A 21,588-nucleotide genomic window follows, 5' to 3' on the forward strand; every position below is an offset into this window, starting at 1 on the left:
CGTCTTTCCCTTGGCAGCAGGTTTGCAAGATTCAGTGTGTGTGATGCAGGAGCTGGTTCTTTTCTGGGCTGTGGGGTATTTCGCTGTATGGACGTACCAATGTGTTTACTCGTCCCCGGTTAACGGACTCTTGAGCTGTTTTCAGTCACGGGGGGGGGGGCGGCGGTTAGGAAAGGGCTGCTGCCCGGAACACATGTGCCCGGGGCGGTGGTGGGCAGGACGCGCCTTCCTCTTGGGTGGATGCTGGCAGAAGATGTGCTGGGAAGCGGCACCTCTCTAAGTTTCCTGAATTGTGCTTGGATGGATTTTCACCCGCGTCAGCAGCGTGTACCCTGGCCTTTTCCCTTTCCTTTCCCTTTGTCGGCGCCCGGCCTTCGTTGCTGCGTGGGCTGCTCTCTAGTTGCAGCGCACAGGCTTCTCGTTGCGGTGGCTTCTGTGGTTGCGGGGCACGGGCTGGAGAGCCCAGGCGTCAGTAGCTGTGGTGCCTGGGCTTAGTTGCTTCGAGGCGCGTGGGATCTTCCTGGATCAGGGATCAAACCCGTGTCCCCTGCACTGGCAGGCAGATTCTTTACCACTGAGCCACAAGGGAAGCCCTGAGCTGGTTTTTTAATCAGGAATTTCAAATCAGAGTGGCATTCCTTGTCTAGTGACCCTCAGTTGCAAAATATCTGGACTTCTTTTTCAGTTGCAGAGGCTCTTTCAGGTCTCTCTTTTCTAGCTGGCCTTCTTGAACTATCTTGGACGCAGAGCACGCTAGCGTTGGATGGCTCCTTTGATAGAACGGGGTCTTGGTGGGGATTTGGAGTGAGTTGTGAGATGTTAGGGTCAGAGTCAGGGTCGGGAGTAAGGTATGAGGCCAAGCAGGGAGTCAAGGTCAGATGAAGGACTTGGGCCATCTGGATGAGAGCTGGGGATCAGTGCGGGTAAGAAAATTGAGAATGGGTCGGTCAGAAACCCAGACTAAGAGTCTAGGACCAGGAAGGGCTGGGTTTGAATGGCTGTCAGGGTGAGCCTGGGTTGGAGTCACTGTGGAGATGAGGTGGAGGGGATCAGAATGGGTTCATCAGACTGTAACGATACTGATTAGAAGCGGGAGCCCCAGAGTCACAAGGACCCTGATCCAACCCGAGTGCCTCTGCTGTCTCACGGGGCTCTTGGGGAGCTGCCATCTGCCTGGAACCTCAGTTTCCTCCCCTGTAAAATGGGGGTAATGCTGGCACCAGCTGCCAACGTGAGCTCTGAGTCATATCTTGCGCTGTGCTGGCAGCACTCACCGTCCCGTGACCAGAATCGGAGCGTTGAGAGCATGGAGTTGTTTCCCTCGCTCCGGGTCCCCTGTTTGCCACCTCCTTCCATTTCCTGGGCCTGCGGGACTGTAGGGTGGGATGGGGTTGGTAGGGTGGGGGCTCCAGGTTGGATTAAGGGCTGCAGTCCCAGGTAAGGCTGCAGTCTAGGGTTAGGTCTGAGGACGAGGTCAGGGCAGAAGCAGATGGGGTTGGAGTTAGAGTCACAGAGATGAGAGCGGGGCCGCCCAGCCTGAAAGGGAGGCGGAGGGGGGAGTGGACGGGAAAGTGGTGGGCCGGAGAGGGGGCCTGGGGCGCTGAATCACACCGGAGATCTGAGGACTTGCTCCTGGGGGATGCTGCCGTCCCTCACACCTCCCAGGCCCTACTCAGAGTGGAAAACATGCCTCACCGAAACCTGGTGGGGCAGGATGGGCGCCTGGGCGGCCGCTGCGAGGAGGCCCAATGCTGAGTCGCTCCTTCGGAGCATCACCAGCCTCCCCCAACCCCGGGCGGCCAGAGCCTCCCCAGGACCAAGGGCCAAACCCACCTCCCGCCCTGCCCCAGGTCTCTCAGGGGGTTGGAGGTGACCCTCCCTGTGCCACCTTTCAGAGGGGCCAAGAGGCTCCTCTCCTGTCCTACTGGTGGAGGGCAGGGGCCTGGAGCAGAGGGCATGTCTCCCAGAAAGAGACACTTGCAAGGTGGCAGGGAGCGTCGGGGTATGGGGGGAGAGGCTGGGTGGTGTTGGGGGAGCGGCCCCAGAGCCCTACTGGCTTCCACACCCTTACCCCACTGGCATCCCTCATCTGTCCTCAGAAATAAGAATGTCTAAGCCCCTGGAGGCCGAGAAGCAAGGTCTGGACTCCCCCTCAGAGCACACAGGTAAGTGGGGAATGGGGCGGGGAGGGCAGAGGTTACCACGGGCGGGCGGAGGCAGGGGCGCGGCGGGGGTTTTAGGGTCGGGGGCTGGTGACAACTCACCCGTCGTCCCTCTCATTACAGACACTGAAAGAAATGGACCAGACACTAACCATCAGGTCAGAAGGCAGCGAATGGGTAGTGGGGAGAGGGGCAGAAGGGAGCAGAGCGGAGCTCTGTGGGGCAGGGGCAGGGTGTCAGAAGTTGCTTCATCTCACTGTTCCCATCGCCCACCCCCACTTGCTCTTTGCAGAACCCCCAGAATAAGACCTCCCCGTTCTCCGTGTCCCCGACTGGCCCCGGCACCAAGGTAAGCCCCGGTCAGAGCAGCCAGGGTGACCGCTCAGGTATGACATTTGGTAGAGGGTCCCAGATGCCTGCTGTGGGCCCGGGGCCTGGCACCTTGGTGACAGGACTCCTCCCGCCCCTTCTCACCCTCAGGCTCCCGCCCCAAGCCTGTGACTCACCAGGGCTCCTTCCCCTTCCCTGGGGGGGTGGGGGTGGCCAGGGAAATCCCCCCCAGAGCCCCAGGGCGATGAACAACAGGAAGCTGAGGGCCCCGCCCCCATCCCAACTTCCCTGACAGAACAGGGGCCCGCCCCACCCCCACCCCCCCAATGTACACACTCGGGGCAGGCCAGGAGTGGGGAGCAGGTAGGGCAGATCCAGTGATGATGCTCCAGGAGAGGACAGCGGGGGGGCCGGAAGTGGTCAGATGGAGCAAATCCCACATCCAGATGGGGCCCTGCTGCTGGGCACAGCTGGGCTTCAGGGGATGTCTGGTGCCTGGGTCTTCACCCTCCAGTCTGGTGGTGGTGGGCGGCCGATCTAGAGGCCTGAAGATGGCGCAGGGGCAGAGGGAGCCCGGGCGGGACTCCTGACCCTGACCAGTGGTGGTCGGAGGACGGGGTGGGGGGCCCGGAGGTGCTTTGAGACTGTGGGAAAGTCACCCTCCCACTCCGGGCTCCTTAGTCTCCTCTAACCCGGCAGTGGGGGCGGGCAGATTGGGGGACCTCTTGACAGGTGTCCGGTTCAGAGTGCACAGACATGACCTGGGGAGAAGGCCCCTGACTCTGACCAGCTTCACTCTGATCTCAAGCTGGGCTCTGGCCTCTGCCCTCAGAGCCAAGAGCATCCATTGCCCCCCTCCCCGCCCCCAGCCCTGCCCCACCCTCATCTGAATGCCCCACAGCAGCCCTGCTTCTCCCCTAGGAGACCAGTGGGGGCCAGGGGAGCAAAGGTCCTCGCTCCCTTCCGCACCAGGTCTCCGTCCACATCTGGTCTGCACTCCCTGCGCTTGCTGCTCCATCCCACTGCATCCATTCTGTGTCAGTCTTTCCCTCAGGATGTCAGACAGATGCACACTCCACCCTGTATAATTATTTACATCACAATTTTGTTAAATCGGTTCAATTAAAAAAATTTTTATTATGGAAAATGTGAAACAGATACAAAAGTAGAAGGAAGACCATAACGAAAACAAACCTCCAGGTAACTTGTCACTCGGCTTCAACAATGATCAACTCATGAACTGGCTTGCTTTCTCAACAGCTAAAATAAAACTTTTTTTTTTTAATGGAAATTTCATGAATGGAAAACCAGAATCACTTGCCATGGAAATAAAGACAATGATTATTAAAATTACCCAGAGATTCTTGCCTGGTGTAGGGTCTAAACCTGAGACCAGTTCTTTATTTGTTAGAAAGGAAGCTGAGCCAGGGTTGGAAGGTATTAGAGACATCCTTGCACCTAATGAAGACTTTTCTTAGCAGACCCAGAGAGAAGGAAACAGCCCCGAAAAGCCTAGTTTTTAAAAAACCTTTCATTAAAATATGACACACACTTAGATCCTTGGCATACAACTCTGGATTTTCACAAACTGAACACGTGTGTCGTCAGCATCAGATCGAAAAACAGAAGACGACCAGACTTCCAGAAGTCCCTTAATTTCCCCAGGAGGGCAGCCATGGCCCTGGCTTCTAATTCTGCTGTTTCACACTGCATCCGCATTCCGCATTCCGCTTAGACTTTCTGACACTTGGATCCCACCCCTGGGGCATGGCACTCACTCTCCGTTATTTGCCTTTTCCCCCCGCCTCTGTCTGTCTGTCAGCCTCAGTCTGTGTCTCAAACGCCATGCACGCTCCCGCCAAGTCACTGTGTTGCCTTGCACAGGTCGCTTTCCCTCTATGGACCTCCTTTTGCAAGACGTTGTTGGGACATTGGGCTGAAGGATGATACCTAATATTCCCCTCTGGGCCCGAGAGTGAGACCCATCAAGCCACACCCCCCCACCCCATGTGTCTTTTACCAACAGACTTCTCAGGCCAGCCCACCATTGTCTGGCTTTTTGTGTGGGAGGGGAAGAAGGCAGGGACCTGGAGACCCCTGTGAGCTGGTCTGTCGTACGTGGTGGATGCAGATGCATCTGTCTACCCCACGGAGAGACGAGGAGGGGCTCAGCGGACTCGGGTGGAGGCTGACAGCTGGCAGACCTGAACCACGTCTGGCCTGCAAACACCCTGCAGTGTTTCTTAGAATTTTACTGGTAGGAGCAGAGTGGGGGCTGGTTAGGCCCCCCTTAAGGCAGGCGGGCATGCTCTTTCCAGCCCACTCCGTCCACACCTGCCCAAATCACCCATTTGCGTCATCTGCCTATTTCTTTAGGCTTTGACTTGGTGACCCATATTCTAAGGCGGTGATTTTTCTTTAATACCTTAAGACCCTTTCTTCCAACAAAGTCTTGTTCCACTGGACAGACAAGAGATGTACTTTGTGCTAAAGCAGATGAGGGATGTGGTACCCAGAACCCTTGTGTCCCCCAGGCGTCATTTCCCATTTGACACATAGGGAACTGACCCCCAAGAGGGTAAAAGTACTCTCCGAAGGTGACCCCCTCCTGTTGGGAATTTGGGTGCAGAAGGTGTGTTAACCTTTCTGACGGATGTGGAAACTGAGGCTAAACTGAGTGGTTAGCAGGCCCCTGCAGACCTCGCCCCCGCCCCCCAGTCTGCTTCTCTCCGTGCCAGCGCGGGGCTGGCGTTGCCACACACGTGCCCTCTTTTTGGTTCGCAGGTGGGCATTCTCTCTGGCCTCCACTTAACATTCTGGGGTCCCGGACCCTGCCTCTCTCCCCCCCAGATCAAGGCTGAAGACCCCAGCGGCGACTCAGCCCCAGCAGCACCCCCGCCTCCGCAGCCGGCTCAGCCACACTTGCCCCAGGCCCAGCTCATGTTGACTGGCAGCCAGCTAGCCGGAGTAAGTACCGGGGCGCACAGGGACGGGGGACGATGTGGGGGGTGAGGGGAAACAGGCCAGCCGCTTCCCGTCTGTTACAGGACCCACGGTGGCCTGGGGTATCCCGCCAGTCCCACGGTCACTCTGTCCACGCCTGCCTCTTCTGCCTGGTAACCCGCTTGGCTCAAGGCGCCAACTAACCCCTCTCTGCCTTCTCTGCTCCTCCCACGCTCCTCCTCCGGCCCCGCCCCGGCCCCGCCCCCCCGCAGCTCACGGCCCTGATGCCGGCTCAGCAGCAGCTCCTCCTGCAGCAAGCGCAGGCCCAGCTCCTGGCCGCCGCCGTGCAGCAGTCCAGCGCCGCCGCCGCCGCCGCCGCCTCCACCTCCTCCTCCTCTTCCTCCTCCTCCTCCTCCTCGACCTCGCAGCCCCCAGCCTCCTCCTCCTCCGGGGGAGGCGACCTGCCACCACCACAGTCTGCCAGCCAGCCCCCAGGAACCCCACAGCTCACCCTGTCCCAGCCCATCCAACTCACAGCACAGGTAAGGGCGGCCCCCAGGGGAGCACCCTCCCCCGGCCGAGGACCCGAGACTGTGCAGGATGCTGGCTGGTCCCCGGGTACCATTTACCATTCTGACCCCAGCCCCTGGCCGGGCAGTCCCCCGGCAACCCTAGGAAGCTTTGGGACACTCTGCCACCAATCATTGGGGTGTAGAGCAAGGCTTGGAGGGAGGACACCCTCCATGTGATGGGAGTGCCTGACTCCCCAATTTCTGTGCACCTCGCTGAGGGGGCCCAGCCACATGGGAGGCTGACACGTCATCCTCAGTTTACAGCAGAGGAAACCTGGGGTCACCTCAGTGAGCAGGACCTGTGTGTGGGCCCCGAATGAAAGGCTGAGACTTAGAATCACTGTCCCCACATCATGTCCCCTGGCTCATTCAGTGAGACCCTCTTTCAGAAAGAGGTCCGTGACGTATGGGTCAGGAAATGCCACGTTCTCTCTCCCAATTCTACAGACTTCCGGTCTACGTGGAATCATGCATGAGGGGCCATATTAGCTTCTAGGCCTGGCACAACAAAGTATCACAAATGGGGTGGCTTAAAACAACCAAAATGCATCATGTCAGACCAGAAGTCCAAAATCAAGGTGTCAGTAGAGCTGGGCTCCCTGTGAAGGCTCTAGGGGGAATCCCTCTTTGCTTCTTCCAGCTTCTGGTGGTGCGGGAAATGGCTGACTTTCTCATAGATGGATGACTCCAATCTCTGCCCCCGTCATTGCGTGGCCATCTTCTCTGTGCGTGTCGGTCTCTGTGTCCATGTTTCCCCTCCTTGTAAAAGGACAGCAGTCATTGAATTAGGGCCCACCCTAATAACCTCATTTTAACTTGATCATATCTGCCAAGACCTCGTTTTCAAACCAGGTCGTAGTTACAGGCACCAGGGGTTAGAATTCCCATCATATCTTTTTAGGGAACACAATCCAACTGGGGCAGTGGCCAGTTCAACTGTTGGCAGTGGCCTGCAGACTTCCCGTAAGGATGGCTGACAGGAGCTGAGTAGCAGCCCGGCAGGCCTCCTCTTGACAGGCCGCTCTCTCTGGCGCGCCCCTTCCTTCCGCACCTACCGTGTCCCCCATCTGTGCTGTTCACCTTGTTTCCATATAGCATTCGAGTCTGTGACCCGTGTTGTAGGACAGCCAAGGGCCTTAGGAAACCTTAGAGCAAGGGACCCTGTGTAACTCCACACAGCCCTGAGTTTCTCACAGTGACTCTTCCTGGGATCCTCCTCTTTCTCCGCCCCTTCCCAAGGAATCCCCTGGCGGCCTGTGCTGTCTGCACCAGGGAGCTGTCCAGCACCCGCGAGGCTGTTCCCTTGGCAGCAGTTAGCCTCTGATGGACCGGCTCCACTGCTGGCCAGCACTCTTATTGGGGCTGTCCTTAATACGGAGCACATTTCTGCCTTCTTAGCGCTTCCTGCCACTGGCTTCTCAGCAACACAGAGCAATCTGGCTTCACTGTTCTATAGTGACTTTCCCAAACAGATCCTCCCAATGCCTGGCTCGCCACTGTTGCCCCATGTAGTCTGTCGGACGTGGCCTTGGTACCAGGCACTGTGCTAACACGACCGCCTTGAACCCACAGACCCTCATCATGCCTGAGGCTCTGGGGGAGTGAAGTGACTTCGCCTGCCTCAGGTCATACTGTGAGCTCAAGGGGCATTGCCAGCCCAGGAGTCCAGAGCTGTAACCACATGATCTGGGGCTGCTGCCCCTCTCTGGCACCCGTCCCTCCCCAGCCACCAGAGACCCTTGTGATTTGCCTCGCAGCACACACCTCTCTTCACTGGGCAGTGCTGAGGCTCAGGGCTCCTCACTCGGCTCCTCCAATCTCTGTCCTCCTTTCTATCTGGAAGTCAGCCCCCTCTCTTTATCTGGTCAGCTCCTCCTCTTCCTTTAAGTTCCAGCTCAGGAGCCTGTGCCTCCAGGAAGTCTTCCATGACTTCTCTTTCTCTCGCTGGTTTGATTTTCTGCTTTCTGATCACCAAAGGCTGTGTGAAAATAGGCCCTCGAAAGTCTCTGTTGAAGGAACACAGACTATAGGGAGGGCAGAGGGACAGGGCAGCCTAGTGCAGACCCAGCCAGGCCATCAGCCCTAGGAGCAGCAGATGCTCCTGTTCAGCCAGCGCCTCCAGACTCTCCACAGACCCCAGGAGCAGCAGGCTGACCCTCTGCCACCCGCTGTCCTGCCCGCACCCTGATTCTCCAGGCCTCCTCCTGCCCAGCCCTCTCCTCTCACTTTGCCTGCCCCAGCTTCCCCCAGTTCTGATCTTCATCTGTCCCCTGCGAGTGCCAAGCTGGGCTGAGGTGGTTTCCTGGGAGTTCCATCGCCCCGTGATCTCACTTCCCCAGCAGGCAAATGTTTATCCCGGGCAGCCCAGGAGCAGGAAACCGAGCTGCCTGTGCCCCGGCCGCGGTGGGCACCACGTCCTCCTGCGCTCACTGCCCCGCTGCAGTCACAGCCAGCCTGGCCCGGGCTTGACTCTCTTCCCAGCCTGTGTCTTGTGCATGCCGGGGCCACTTAACTTCTCGCCCCTGCTCAGCTCCGTCCCGCCCTCAATTCACAGATATTTCCCTGTGTCGAGCCCTGGCGGGAAGCAGGCATGACTCACACAGAGCCTTGTCCCCCAAGGGGCTCCCAGTCTCGTAGGGAAACAGACACACCAACAAGCCACCAAGAAATGTTTGAGAAGTTCTAAGAAAGTTAAAGGGCTTCCCAGGTGGCACTAGTGGTAAAGAACCTGCCTGCCAATGCAGGAGACCTAAGAGACGCAGGTTCAATCCCTGGGTCATCAAGACCCCATAGAGTAGGGCATGGCAACCCACTCCAGAATTCTTGCCTGGAGAAACCCATGGCCAGAGGAGCCTGGTGGGCTACAGTCCATGGGGCCCCACAGAGTGGGACACGACCGAAGTGACTTAGCACACATGCATGCAAGAAAGGCGAAAGCCCCTTCATGGCCCTGTTGCTGTGAGATTGTCTATGAAGTTCAGAGAGAAAGCCCGGCTTCTGTCCCTGTAACGCCGGCTTCCAAACAGCAATGTCGGTCAGCGTGGCAGGAGCCTTCCTTGCATTTTCCCATCTTGAACAGATGAAGAGGTGATTATAATACCATTTTACCACTGACTTTTTCTTTTTTGGCTGCACCACATGCCTTGTGTAATCTCAGTTCCCTGACCAGGCAATGAACCCGAGCCCTTGGCAGTGAAAGCAGAGAGTCCTAACCATTGGACCACAGAATTCTCTCTAATACAATTTTACACTCTGTGCGGTCAGCACTGGGCACAGTGCTTTCTACCGAGGGGGCTTCACAGATATTTACTGAATCAATGAGGGATGTTTTGCCGCAGCTTTTCAATCAAGGGTAGGGAAGACATCTCTCCAGGGGAGTCATTCAGAATGTCTAGGGTATGAGAGGCATTGATTGAACATTTATATTCACTGCTAAAACATCATTTTGTGTCTGGAGAGCCTAGGGAGTTGGGGGATTTCCCCATTTCATCTTACGGCCGCAGCAAATAGAGCTCAATAAGATCTTTTAGGCAGGTAGGACCTAGTGAAGAAAGGTGACTGGGAGAAACCTGCTGGGAGTGGTGGGACACAGGAAAATAAAAGTGGCTGTGCCTGAGGGAATCAGGGCAGGCTTCCCGGTGGAGGTGGCATCTGAACCAAGGGGGGACAGGTAGGAGTGTTCCAGGTGGATGAGTGGGGGAAAGGGTTCCAGGCATGGGAATGGCAAATGCAAAGTGAGAGTGGGGCAGGTTTGGGGAGGCAGTGGGTGGGCACGAATAAAGGATGAGGTGGGAGGAGGTGTCAGTGCAGCCACAGCCCCCCCACTCTAGGCAGTTAAAGAGTAAGAGGGAGTATTTGGCTCAGGCCACTGAAAAGACCCAGCCTAGAATATCAGACCCGGCCCCAGGGATCTGTCTTCCTTTTCATTCCGAGGCAGTCACAGTGGATACCAGCACTTCTAGCCTTGCAGCCACCGTGCCCAGGGAGATAAAACACACCCATTGTCAAGAGTCATTGTCTCCTGACCCTGAGAAGGTGGGCTCAGTCCCACCTGGACTACGTGACATGAGAGTGGGAAGGGCAGGACCCCAGGAGGAGATGAGTCCTGCCACTAGAGAAGAGTTGGGGGATGCCAGGTGAGCCCAGGCACCCATCTGGAGGTGTTCAACCATATACCCCCAGGCCCCACAGTCCAGGAGCCAGGCCAAGGCTCACCAGTCACTCCAGGACTCGTGGGCTGGGAATCTGTTGTGGCTTGTCTGTCCTGGAATTTTAGCATGAGGTAACATGGAATGTTGGGCTCCGATGGTAAAGAATCTTTCTGCCAGTGCAGTCTATGTGGGTTCGATCCTTGGGTCAGGAAGATCCCCTGGAGAAGGGAATGGCAACCCACTCCAGTATTCTTGCCTGAAGAATCCCATGGAGCCTGGCGGGCTGCAGTCCACGGGCTCTCAAAGAGTCCAACACAACTTGGTGACTAACAACAACAGCATGGGATGTTATATGCAATTGGCACGTGGGTGTTTTTCCTCCCTGTTGACTGGTTCTCTGTTCCACCGTGTTCTGCCCCAGTCGCTGCTCCACGTGGCAAGGGCCAACCTCTGGGGGATGGGGGTATACACAGACAGGCCACCTCTGTCCACCTGTAACTGCAGCCTTTAGAGCTTCCCCCAGTGGAGGGGACTGGAGGAGTCATAGTCATTTATTCATTCAGCTAACACTTACTGAGCACCTTGTGTATGCCAGGCTCTCGTTCGTGGCCCTGAGGGGACAGCTGGGAGCAAGGCAGAGGGGGCTGCCCTTGAGGACGTTGTTATGTTCTAGTGGAGAGACAGACAGTAAACAAGTCAACAAACCAGCAAAACAAGACGGTTTTAGCATAAGTGTAATGAAGAATATGAAACAGGGTGCTGCCCTAGAGGGAGGAAGCCACTTTTTTTTTTTGGCAGCGCTGCACAGCACACTGGGTCGGGGATTGAACCCTTATTTATTGATTTTAACACCAAAAGCATTTTGTTTTGGGGTTTAGCCGATTAACAGTGTTGTGATAGTTTCAGATGAACAGCGAAGGGACTCAGCCATACATACACATGTATCCATTCTTCCCTGAATTGCGGGAGGAAGTCACTTTCAAAGGGTGGTCAGGAAAAGCTTCACTGAGAAGGTGGCCTTTGAGAACCAAGTCCTGAATGAGTCAGGCATGAAGGCAGTAGGAGAGCTTAGGAAAGGGCAACAGCAGGTACAAAGGTCCTGAGGTAGAAACCAGCTTGACTTGTTCAGGGCACAGAGGAAGGTGAAATGGGTGAAACAGAGTGAGTGGGAGACAAGTGGGAGGTGAGGGGCCATGGCAGAGGCAGGCAGGACTGGCTTTTGCAGCGTCTCGTAGGCAAGATCAAACAGTTGGGAAGGTGTGCTGGGTGTGATGGGAGGCAGTGGGGGCTGCTAAAGCAGGTTAGGAGTGTGCTCCAGCTGACCCTTTACAAAGCTCCTTCCAGCTGCTGTGGGTAGAATGGACTAGAAGCGAGGAGCCGAGTGGGAAGCCCTTGTAGGCATCCCTGAAGGCGATGAGAGTGAAGGTGGGGTCCAGCATGCTATTTTGTATGGATCCTGTAGGTCAAGGGTGACTCCTGGGACTCTGGCTTCAGTGACTGGGTGGTGGTGAGGTGGTTTCCTGAGCTGGGGAAGGCAGGGGAGGAACAGGGTGTTTTGGAGGGCGGGGCTGAGGAACCAGGAGTTTCACTTTGGACATGGTAGGGTTCAGAGAGTCTGTTAATCACCCAAAAGTAGAGACATCAAATAGGCAGATGGATACTGGAGGCTGAAGCTTGGTGGAAGATCTGGGTGGGAGCTGAAAGTTGTCAGTTTCCAGGAAGAGGATGGACCCATGGGGCTCCTGCCCTCGAGAGCGCATGGGGTGACATGAGGCGGGTGACGTGAGGGTGCAGTGCCAGCAAATTCTTGTGTTGGGGGAGTATGTTCTGGATTTTGAGATGCTTTGAGAATAATAATATTACTCAGGCCTCAAAACAACCCAGTGAAGAGTTAGACATTATTACTCTCATTATATAGATGAAAGAGCGATCCAGGTGGTGCTAGTGGTAGAGAACCCACCTGCCAGTGTGGGAGACATAAGAGACACGGGCTCGACCCCTGAGTCAGGAAGAGTCCCTGGAGAAGGAAATGGCAACCCACTCCAGTATTCTTGCCTGGAGAAGCCCATGGACAGAGGAGCCTGGTGGGCTACAGTCCATTGGGTCTCAAAGAGTCAGATACGACTGAAGCGACTTAGCATGCATGTACACATAAGTGAAAAACTGAGGCCCCGAGAGAAATGACTCAGTAAAATGACTGCTGTTTAAGGAGAACCCCTTGAGTGAATCAGGGATCAGGCTAAATGTTCTATATGCATTGTCTCATTTAATTCTTTAACAGCCCCGTGAAATAAGAATTATTGAGGTGTCAGTTGAAGAAATTAAGGCTTAAAGAGGGTAAAGAACTGCCCGTGGTCTCAGGTGTGTAAAGGACAGTCAGGTGTCTGGCTGGCTCCAGAGCCCAGGTATTCCAGGACACCATGCATTGTTACCCTAGACAGCACAGCCCATAGAGAGAGTTGGCTTACCCCCAAGTCACTCAGGAATTCACTGGTGGTGCAGTGCTTAAGGGGCTTCCGTGGTTGCTCAGTGGTAAAAGAATCTTCCTGCCAATGTAGGAGATACAGGTTCGATCCCTGGGTTGGGAAGATCTCCTGGAGAAGGAAATGGCAACCCACTCCCATTATTCTTGCCAGGAAAATTCCATAGACAGAGGAAGCTTGGGGTCTCAGAGTTGGACATGACTGAGCCACTGTGCGTGCACACACGTCAGTGATTAGGACTATGTGCTCTCACTGCCAAGGGCCCGAGTTTGAACCCTGGTTGGAGAACTAAGATCCCACAAGCTGTGAAGAGTGCCCCCGCCCTAAAAAATGAAGAAGCAGGCACAACATCCAAGACTCAAATCATCATGGTTCTCAGATGAAAGAGACCCTTGAACCCCCCAGGTGACCTTCCTACCCATTGTGGGAACTCCCTCCATGCTGTTCTGAGCAGGTGGGGGTGCAGTGTCACCCAGGCGGCCCCCAGGATGGATGCTCTCTGCCCCAAAGTGGCCCCTTCCACTGCTGGGTTTTCACACAGTCACTGCAGTGTACTTTACACAGTTCCCAGCCCCCATCCCTTCCCATCCTCTGCACTAGACCTCACTTCAGGTTCTTCATGTCCTGGCAGCACAGTGTCCAGAACAGGTTGTAATTTGCCCTATCAGGGAGGGCAAGCCAATGTAGACATGTGTGCTGACACCTTCCCCTGGGGCGGCTGTCGGTGTGTGTGGAGGCCAGTCTTGGGGGGCAGGGGGGTCGGCCTGTGCGGTGGAGTGAGGCGCTGCACCTGCTGGGCTTGGCCCGGGTGCCTCTAGTTCCTTGTCAAGGCTGCCTCCTCCCCACCAGGTGGAACCAGCCCAGTGGGCGATTACACTGCAGTTCACCCATAGGTCATATAACCGCCCTGTCTCAGTCTTTCTGCCCCCAGTCTGCGGCCAACATCCTGCCTATGGCAAAACCCAGTCGTTTGGCACCCAGACACCATCAGTCCTAAGATTTATCTTATGCATTTGCTGAAAATTCGTGTATCACCTGTACCGCCCTGCTCTGGGGCAGGGGGGTGATCAGATGACAGCGATGAGCAAGAATGTGGCCCTTTCCTTCTCAGCTTTGATAGGCTGTGCTAGCCCTCTGTTCTGGTTTTTCTCGAAGGTTAGGGACAGAGCAGATGATCCACTAATATCCCAGCGGGGGTCCAGCAGGCATGCCTCCGATTACTCTAACTGTTCCATGGCCTGTTTCGGTCCTAACACGCCCCCAAGTGGCTTCAGATGGCTAGCCGGTTCAGATGGCGCTAGATTGTGGAGATATGGCGCTCCCTACTGGCTAACCCTTGGTCTTGCGGCAGCTCACTGCTCTTCCCAGTATCTCCTCTCCCGTTCTCTTTTCCCACACGCTGATGTATGTACTTATGTATTCATTTGGCTGTGCCAGGTCTTAATTGCAGCAAGCAGGATCTTTAGTTGCCGCATGTGAACTCCCTGGTCAGGGAACAAAGATCCCAAAAGCTGTGTGGCAGCTAAAAAAAAAAAAAATTCAATGGCAAGTTGTAGAGGCTTTATTTTTTTGTTTGTTTTGGCTGCCACGCAGCTTGCAAGTTCTTCAATACTGACCAGGGGTCGAACCCAGGCCCCAGCAGTGAAAGTGCAGAATTCTGACCAGATTACCAGGGAATTCCCTCTATTAATATTTTAGAACAAGAACCTGGGTTCCACAGACCATCCCAACAGGGGTCTGTGGATAGAATTCAGGGGTGAGAGTCCATGAACTTGGATGGGAAAAAATTATGTCTCGGTTTTCACTATCCTCTCACTGAAAATGTAGTAGCTCCTTCCGGTATGCATAAAGGCAGCTGAGCACAGTAGTGTTGGGAGCGCTTGGACTTTGTCACCCACAGAATGCACAGATATTTCCATATTGTATTACAGTTGTTGCAGATCTTTTAAAATATAATTTTCAATCATTGCTTTGAGATTATAGTAGTCATCCAGCTCATTGCTTGCTCCTATTTAATGGGTTAACAAAGAAGCCCATTGATTACTGTTTATCACAGTCAAAAATATATTTGATGATTGTATTTTAATATAAGTAATTTGCTTTGAAGCTCTATATATTTTATGTTGCACGTTTGTTTATTTTAATTCTGAGAAGAGGGGGTGGATTTTGGCAGATGTTGAAGAATTCAGAGCACAAAAGTGTGTAGAAAAAAATTTGAAAAAAAAATTTGGTAGGGGACTTCGCTGGCAGTCTAGTGGTTAGGACTCTGTGCTTCTACTCCAGGGGTCATGGGTTCGATCTCTGGTTGGGGAATTAAGAACCTGCAAGCTGTGACACTCAGCCAAAACAAAGATATGAAAAAATTTTTGGTAGGACTTGTGGATAGACTGGATGGATAAGGGAGAGGAATGGAGGGAGGAATCAGGGCTGATCCCCCAGTTCGTGGTCTGAGTAATGGTGGCTGGGGGACTGGTTAAGGTTCTCATGCAACTCCTCACTGTGAGACCCACACAAATGGCGATGCATTTCCCCATCTTTGCCCTCTCCCTACTGATTCAGAAAGAAATTTGCAGACCTCTCTTTCAGCCTTCTGGAGATAAAGGGGGATTTCTCCTGAGAGTCACACTCCCAGAGAGACAAGAGTTAGCAAATCTTTTTATTCTTATTTATTTATTTTAATCAATAAGCTGAGAGTTATACAAAATCAGAACAATGCTACTAACAAGATTATTTCTGGCCTTACTTTTTGGATTCAATTCAGTGGACACTTAATGGGGGCTTTCCAGGCTCTACTAAGGGTGAGGTGGTGTTGTTTAGTCACTCAGTCGTGTCCAATTCTTTGCGAGCCCATGGACTGTAGCCCGCCAGGTTCCTCTGTCCCAGGGATTTCTCAGGCAAGAATACTGGAGTAGGTTGCCATTTCCTTCCCCAGGAGATCTTCCTGAACCAGGGATTGAACCCAGGTCTCCTGCATTCCAGGCGGATTCTTTACTGCTGAGCCACTGGGGATGCTAAGGGTTAGGGATACAAGTAGAATAAGACATGGCCTCTACCTTCTAGAGTTTCAGTGTAGTGGAGGAAATGAGGTCACAGGCACATGCACTGCATTCTGAGAAATGCAGCATAGAGCAAGGTGGGAACAGTTTTGTGGGGCCAAAGTTTATATAACTTTCAGGGCCTTTTAAGGAAAAGAGGACAGGGAGTTCTCTGGTGTCCCAGTGGCTAGGATTCCAGGCTTTCACTGCCGTGAGCCTGGGTTCATTCCTTTGTTGGGGAACTGAGATCCCATGAGCCACACGACGTGGCCAAAACAATAATAAATAAATATAAAATGAAAACTACTGAAAAGTACACAGATCGTAAGTATACAGCTCAATGAGACTCACAAACTGAGCACACCCATTTAACAGGTACCCAGATCACGAAGTTGAGTATGGCCAGGCCTCTAGAGGCCCCTGAGGATCTCTTTTGGTCTGTGAAAGTGTTAGTGGCTCAGTTGTGTTCAACTCTTTGTGATCCCATGGACTGTAGCCTGTCAGGCTCCTTTGTCCATCAAATTCTCCAGGCAAGAATACTGGAGTTGGTTGCCATTCCCTTCTCCAGGGGATCTTCCTGACCTAGGGATCGAACCTGGGTCTCCTGCACTGCAGGCAGATTCTATATGCTCTGAGCCACACATGCAAATGGAATTTAAAAATCCAGGTGTAGCCAAGGTTGGTTCCTCCTAAGGATTGGAGAAAAGGATTTGTTCCGGGCCTCTCTCCTTGGCTTGCAGATGACCACCTTCTCCCTGCATCTCTTCATGTCATCTTTCCTCTGTCCATGTTTGTCTTTGCAAATTTCCCCGGATTATATGGATACTAGTCATAATGGATCAGTGCCCACCCTAATGACCTCATTTTAACATGATCATCTGCAAAGACTATTTTCAAATAACATCACCCTCTGGAGTCCTGGGGAGGTTAGGATTCCAACATATCTTTTTTTCAGAGGGTAAGGGGGGAACGACACAATTCAACTCATAACAATGCCAAAGAGTTTTCCTAAGTGATTGTGCCAATTTAATCAGCCACTTGTTGTTCATTCGCTAAGTTGTGTCCAGCTCTTTGCAACTCCATGGACTGCAGCACGCCAGGCTTCCCTGTCCTTCTCTATCTCCTGGAGCTTGCTTAAACTCATGTCTACTGAGTTCATGATGCCATCCAACCAATCCAACCATCTCATCCTCTGTTGAACCCCCTTCTCCTCGTGCCTTCAAGCTTTCCCAGCATCAGGGTCTTTCCTAATGAGTCGACTCTTCGCATCAGGTGGCCAAAGCTTCACCTTCATCATCAGTCCTTCCAATGAACATTCAGGTTGATTTCCTTTAGAATTAATTAACTGGTTTGATCTCCTTGGAGTCCAAGGGATTCTCAAGAGTCTGGTCACTAGGGGCTGGAGTATTTTAAAGCTAATTCCAGACATGATATCATATGCCTTAGGAGTGTTTTAAAAGGAAGGAAGACTTGGTCTGACTTACATTTTTAAGCGATTCTATCTGTTCTGTGGGAATATAAGACAAGGCAAATATCCCATCAAGAAAGAAAAGGTAAATAAAGAGTGAGCTCTCCTGTGATGGCACATGTAGGATGCTCAGGCCTTCCAGGCGCCCTCAGCTCAGGGTGTGTCCAGCGACCTGCGCTCCATCCCTTGATGACTGGTGCCATCCGGCCCTGGGGAGCACCACTTGGGGTTTGGGGGATGCCGAGGGAGGAACTGGGCCAGGACTCAGGCTGTCTTTCTGTCCACCCTCCTCCTTGCCAGGACATCCAGCAGCTCCTCCAGCTCCAGCAGCTGGTGCTTGTGCCAGGTCACCACCTCCAGCCACCTGCTCAGTTCCTGCTGCCACAGGCCCAGCAGAGTCAGCCAGGTAAGACCCCCTACCCTGGACGGCCTCCCCCAACACCTCCACATGACTCCCGATGCCCCCCCTCACCCCGTGTGGTCCCTCTTGTCCCGCCAGGCCTGCTACCGACGCCAAATCTATTCCAGCTACCTCAGCAAACCCAGGGAGCTCTTCTGACCTCCCAGCCCCGGGCAGGGCTGCCCACACAGGTGAGTGGTCTACTGAGTGCTTCGGGGTGGGGGTGAAAGGCGTGAAGTTGGAGGAGTGAGGGTCTGCTTCCCATTTGGCCCACCCACAGCCATGGGGGCCAGGATGGGGGTCGGGAGCCTCAGGGCCCAGCGCTGTTCTGCTACTGATTTGCTGTGGGACCCTAGGCAAGCTGCTGTCTCTGTCTGAGTTGGCTTGCTCCTTCACAGAATAAGGGATGTCAACCAGACCAGTGGCTGTTAACCCTTGCAGGCACATGGGTTCCTTGGAGAATCTAATGGAAGATTTGAGTCTGACCTCCCACTACCCCAAAAAGGCACACATGCACAAACACAAAATTTCATGGGGTTCACAAACCTTTAGATCACAAATGCTTCAGATCTCCTCCAGCACTCCAGTGGGGTGGGGGGTGGGGTTCCCTGAGGAAGGCGTCTGTTGGTTCATGTCCCCTTCCCAGACCAGAGACTGCAAATGGTGGCCCTCACACACTGAAAAATTGAGTTAGTTGTCAGCAAAATTCCCAGATTCCCAGCTTTTTGACAAAGCAGAAGCTATGGGAAGGCTGGATCTGCATTCAGAGGGTATGAGCACAGGCCCCTTCCCGCATGGTGTGAGCTCTCCAGGCTGTCTCGTCCCCATGGCCTTTCTTTTAGTTTGCTGCCTGCGTCTAAACTTTGATCATGCGTGCATGCTCAGTTGCTTCCGTCATGTCTGACTGTGCAACCCTGTGGACTGTAGCCTGCCAGGCTTCTCTGTCCATGGGTTCTCCAGGCAAGAATACTGGAGTGGATTGCTATGCCCTCCTCCAGGGAATATTCCCAGCCCAGGGATCGAACTCGCTGCGTCTCCTGTGTCTTCTACATCTTAGGCAGGTTCTTTAACCCTGAGCCACCCGGGAAGCCCCCAACTTTGATAATATTCTTTCATACTCTTTCATAATTACAATTTCAGAGTTCCCTCCTACCTATTTTTCAAAACAGCCCTTTCAAAAAATACTAAACTATTTCAGAAAACTGGAAAAGTTTAGATACTAATACAGGACTTAGTTACAATACTAGAATCCAAAATGCTCAGAAAATCAAGTTGCTCTTGTAATGTGGCCACCGGAAGTCATTTGGCTGCAAAACCTGTCTTAACCTGAATTGAGGCAGCGTATAACTTCTTTATCCCTCTTGTGTGATGTTCACCCTTAGCTGACAGCTGTTGATATGTCTGAATATAGGGTAATGCCTTGACTCTAATTGAGGGAGAGTTTACCTTATCTGTGATATATGCCCCATGCAGACTTTCTAAAACCTGAAAAATTTCTGAATTCTAAAACACATTTGGCCCTGAGGTTTTTGGATAATGGATCAAGGACTTGTGTGTCCAACATTCCTGCACCCACCACCTGTTTAGATGTTTCATTTTTAGGGAAAGGAAGCATTCCAGAGAGAACTGTTGCTTCCTTGTAAATTCCCCTAGTGTCCCTCCCTATTTTTTTTTTTTAAGTTTTAGTTTATTTGCAGCCTAGTCATTTTTAACCTGATTCTCCCAACAACCCCATGGGGTAGGTAGAGTAGCCATGATTGTTCCCATTCCGCGGAGGGTGAAACTGAGACCCAGGGAGATTAAGAAATTTGCCTGAGCCCCCAGCAACTGGATAGCAGAGCCATCCTTGATTTTCTGCCTGAGAGGAGGCTACAACAGTGAACCCCCATGGAAAGAGCCTTTGGAGGAAGGAGATGGCTGCTCGTTATGGGAGTCTGCAGGCCGGGAGGGAATGTGCAGAGAATTTCGGGCAGTGAGAGCGCCCTTGTGGGGCAGCAGAGGTCAGCTTCTGAGTGGGCAGGAGCCACCTGGGGGCGGTGGAGGGGAGTCTGCAGGGAGAGTCTGGACGGCAGGGAGGGAGGGGGACTGAGCAGCCAAGGCTGAGCCCCATCCTGGTCCTCGGCCCTGCATCCCACCCACCTGCCCACCCCACCAGGCCGTGACCCGCCCCACGCTGCCCGACCCGCACCTCTCACACCCGCAGCCCCCCAAATGCTTGGAGCCACCATCCCATCCCGAGGAGCCCAGTGATCTGGAGGAGCTGGAGCAGTTCGCTCGCACCTTCAAGCAACGCCGCATCAAGCTGGGTTTCACACAGGTCTGAGGCCGCCCGCCAGGATAGGCGGTGGACGTGGGATGACAAGGCGGCGGGACCCTCTGGTGGCGGGAGGGGTGGGGCCTCGTTATCTGGTGGGCGGAGTAGAGGGCGTGGCCAGATGGCGGGCGGAGTGAGGGGCAGGGATCGTAGCTGCCTAGTGGATGCGGTGAAGGGGCGGGGGTGGTGTAGAATCATCTAATGGGCGGGACTGAGCCTTCTGCCCGGCCCTGACCCGCATCCCATCCCCGCCCCACCGGCCCAGGGTGACGTGGGCCTGGCCATGGGCAAGCTCTATGGCAACGACTTCAGCCAGACGACCATTTCCCGCTTCGAGGCCCTCAACCTGAGCTTCAAGAACATGTGCAAACTCAAGCCCCTTCTGGAGAAGTGGCTCAACGATGCAGGTGGGACTTGGGCTGGGGTTCCCGCGCGGGCGGCGGGCCAGGGGAGGCACCCTCTCATGCCCCCATATCCTCCCGGACACAGAGACTATGTCTGTGGACTCAAGCCTGCCCAGCCCCAACCAGCTGAGCAGCCCCAGCCTAGGTTTCGACGGGCTCCCCGGCCGGAGACGCAAGAAGAGGACCAGCATCGAGACAAACGTCCGCTTCGCCTTAGAGAAGAGTTTTCTAGCGGTGAGGTCCCACCCCGCCCCCACCCCGGGGGGCCCCGAGGGCTGGCGACAGGATGCTCCCCCCGGGGCTGACTGACGAGTTCTCTCTCCGCAGAACCAGAAGCCTACCTCAGAGGAGATCCTGTTGATCGCAGAGCAGCTGCACATGGAGAAGGAAGTAATCCGCGTCTGGTTCTGCAACCGGCGCCAGAAGGAGAAACGCATCAACCCCTGCAGCGCGGCCCCCATGCTGCCCAGTCCGGGCAAGCCGGCCAGCTACAGCCCCCACCTGGTACCAAGAACCCCGCGCGGGGAGGAGGGGTCTCCGAGCTCTGGCATACTCTCACCCCTTGGCGGGCACCTCCTGTGAAGCACAACCTACCTGGTTGCCCACAGTGTTCCCAGAATGGGTGGAGGCAGGGAGAGCCACCCTTGGGGACAGGCTGTCACATGGGTGGAGCACAGTCACACAGGGCACACTGTTCTGACGGAGATACAGGCACCGCCCGCACACACTGGCATGGCCACACACAGAACTGTCCCGAGGTGCAGCCACCCAGGGACGGCGCAAGGTGGAGATCTCCCCTCACACAGACTGACAACCACTCAGACCGTGGCAGGGGCGTCAGTACACAGACCTGGTTGTGCACGGGACATCCCTTTTCCCCACCTAGTGTGGAAGGGGTTGTGACACTACCGAGAGGGGCAAGGGGCCCAGAGGAGCCCCCACCCAGGGATGTGAAGGAAGGAGGGACCATCTGAGCTGAGTCGTGAGGACAAGAGAGAGTGAGCCAGCCACGTGGTGGACAGGCAGAGGGATCTGTGTGCACAAAGGCCTGGAAGCCAGAGTGTGCTGAGCCCAGTTCGAGGAACTCCAGTGCAGTTTAGTGTGGTTGGAGCTGGAATGTTTATGAATGAGTGTCGGGGAGGGGTGAAGGATAGGCGGGGGCCAGATACCAAGTCCAGTGCTGAAGAAGCTTTAACCTGGACCACCGGCGGTGAGGCACTCAAGATGAGTTTGGAGTCTTAGAGGGACTGGCTCACATTTAGAGTGAGGCTTCTGGGATTAGGATGAGACTGGAGGCAGGGAGGCTAAGAAGGAGACTGGTGGATG

General features: G+C 54.4%; 1 protein-coding gene and 1 long non-coding RNA gene across 2 annotated transcripts in view; one reads left to right on the forward strand and one right to left on the reverse strand.

The window, feature by feature from the left end:
* The window catches only part of POU2F2 (POU class 2 homeobox 2), an 80,113-nt gene that overhangs the window by 52,155 nt on the left and 6,370 nt on the right, over window positions 1-21,588 (forward strand). The window contains 11 exon segments of the mRNA XM_043899297.1: window positions 2,100-2,165; window positions 2,286-2,320; window positions 2,455-2,511; window positions 5,277-5,459; window positions 5,708-5,977; window positions 17,445-17,550; window positions 17,644-17,735; window positions 19,748-19,861; window positions 20,124-20,265; window positions 20,348-20,496; window positions 20,590-20,766. Of these exon segments, the coding sequence (XP_043755232.1) occupies window positions 2,100-2,165; window positions 2,286-2,320; window positions 2,455-2,511; window positions 5,277-5,459; window positions 5,708-5,977; window positions 17,445-17,550; window positions 17,644-17,735; window positions 19,748-19,861; window positions 20,124-20,265; window positions 20,348-20,496; window positions 20,590-20,766 (1,391 nt within the window).
* Window positions 18,087-20,709, reverse strand: LOC122692099. The gene is made up of 3 exons (XR_006340599.1): window positions 20,604-20,709; window positions 19,825-20,015; window positions 18,087-18,221 (listed from the first exon to the last, which is right to left on the reverse strand). It is a non-coding gene; the product is annotated as an uncharacterized LOC122692099 (long non-coding RNA).

This window comes from Cervus elaphus, chromosome 4, assembly GCF_910594005.1.
Source record: "Cervus elaphus chromosome 4, mCerEla1.1, whole genome shotgun sequence".
NCBI lineage: Eukaryota > Metazoa > Chordata > Mammalia > Artiodactyla > Cervidae > Cervus > Cervus elaphus.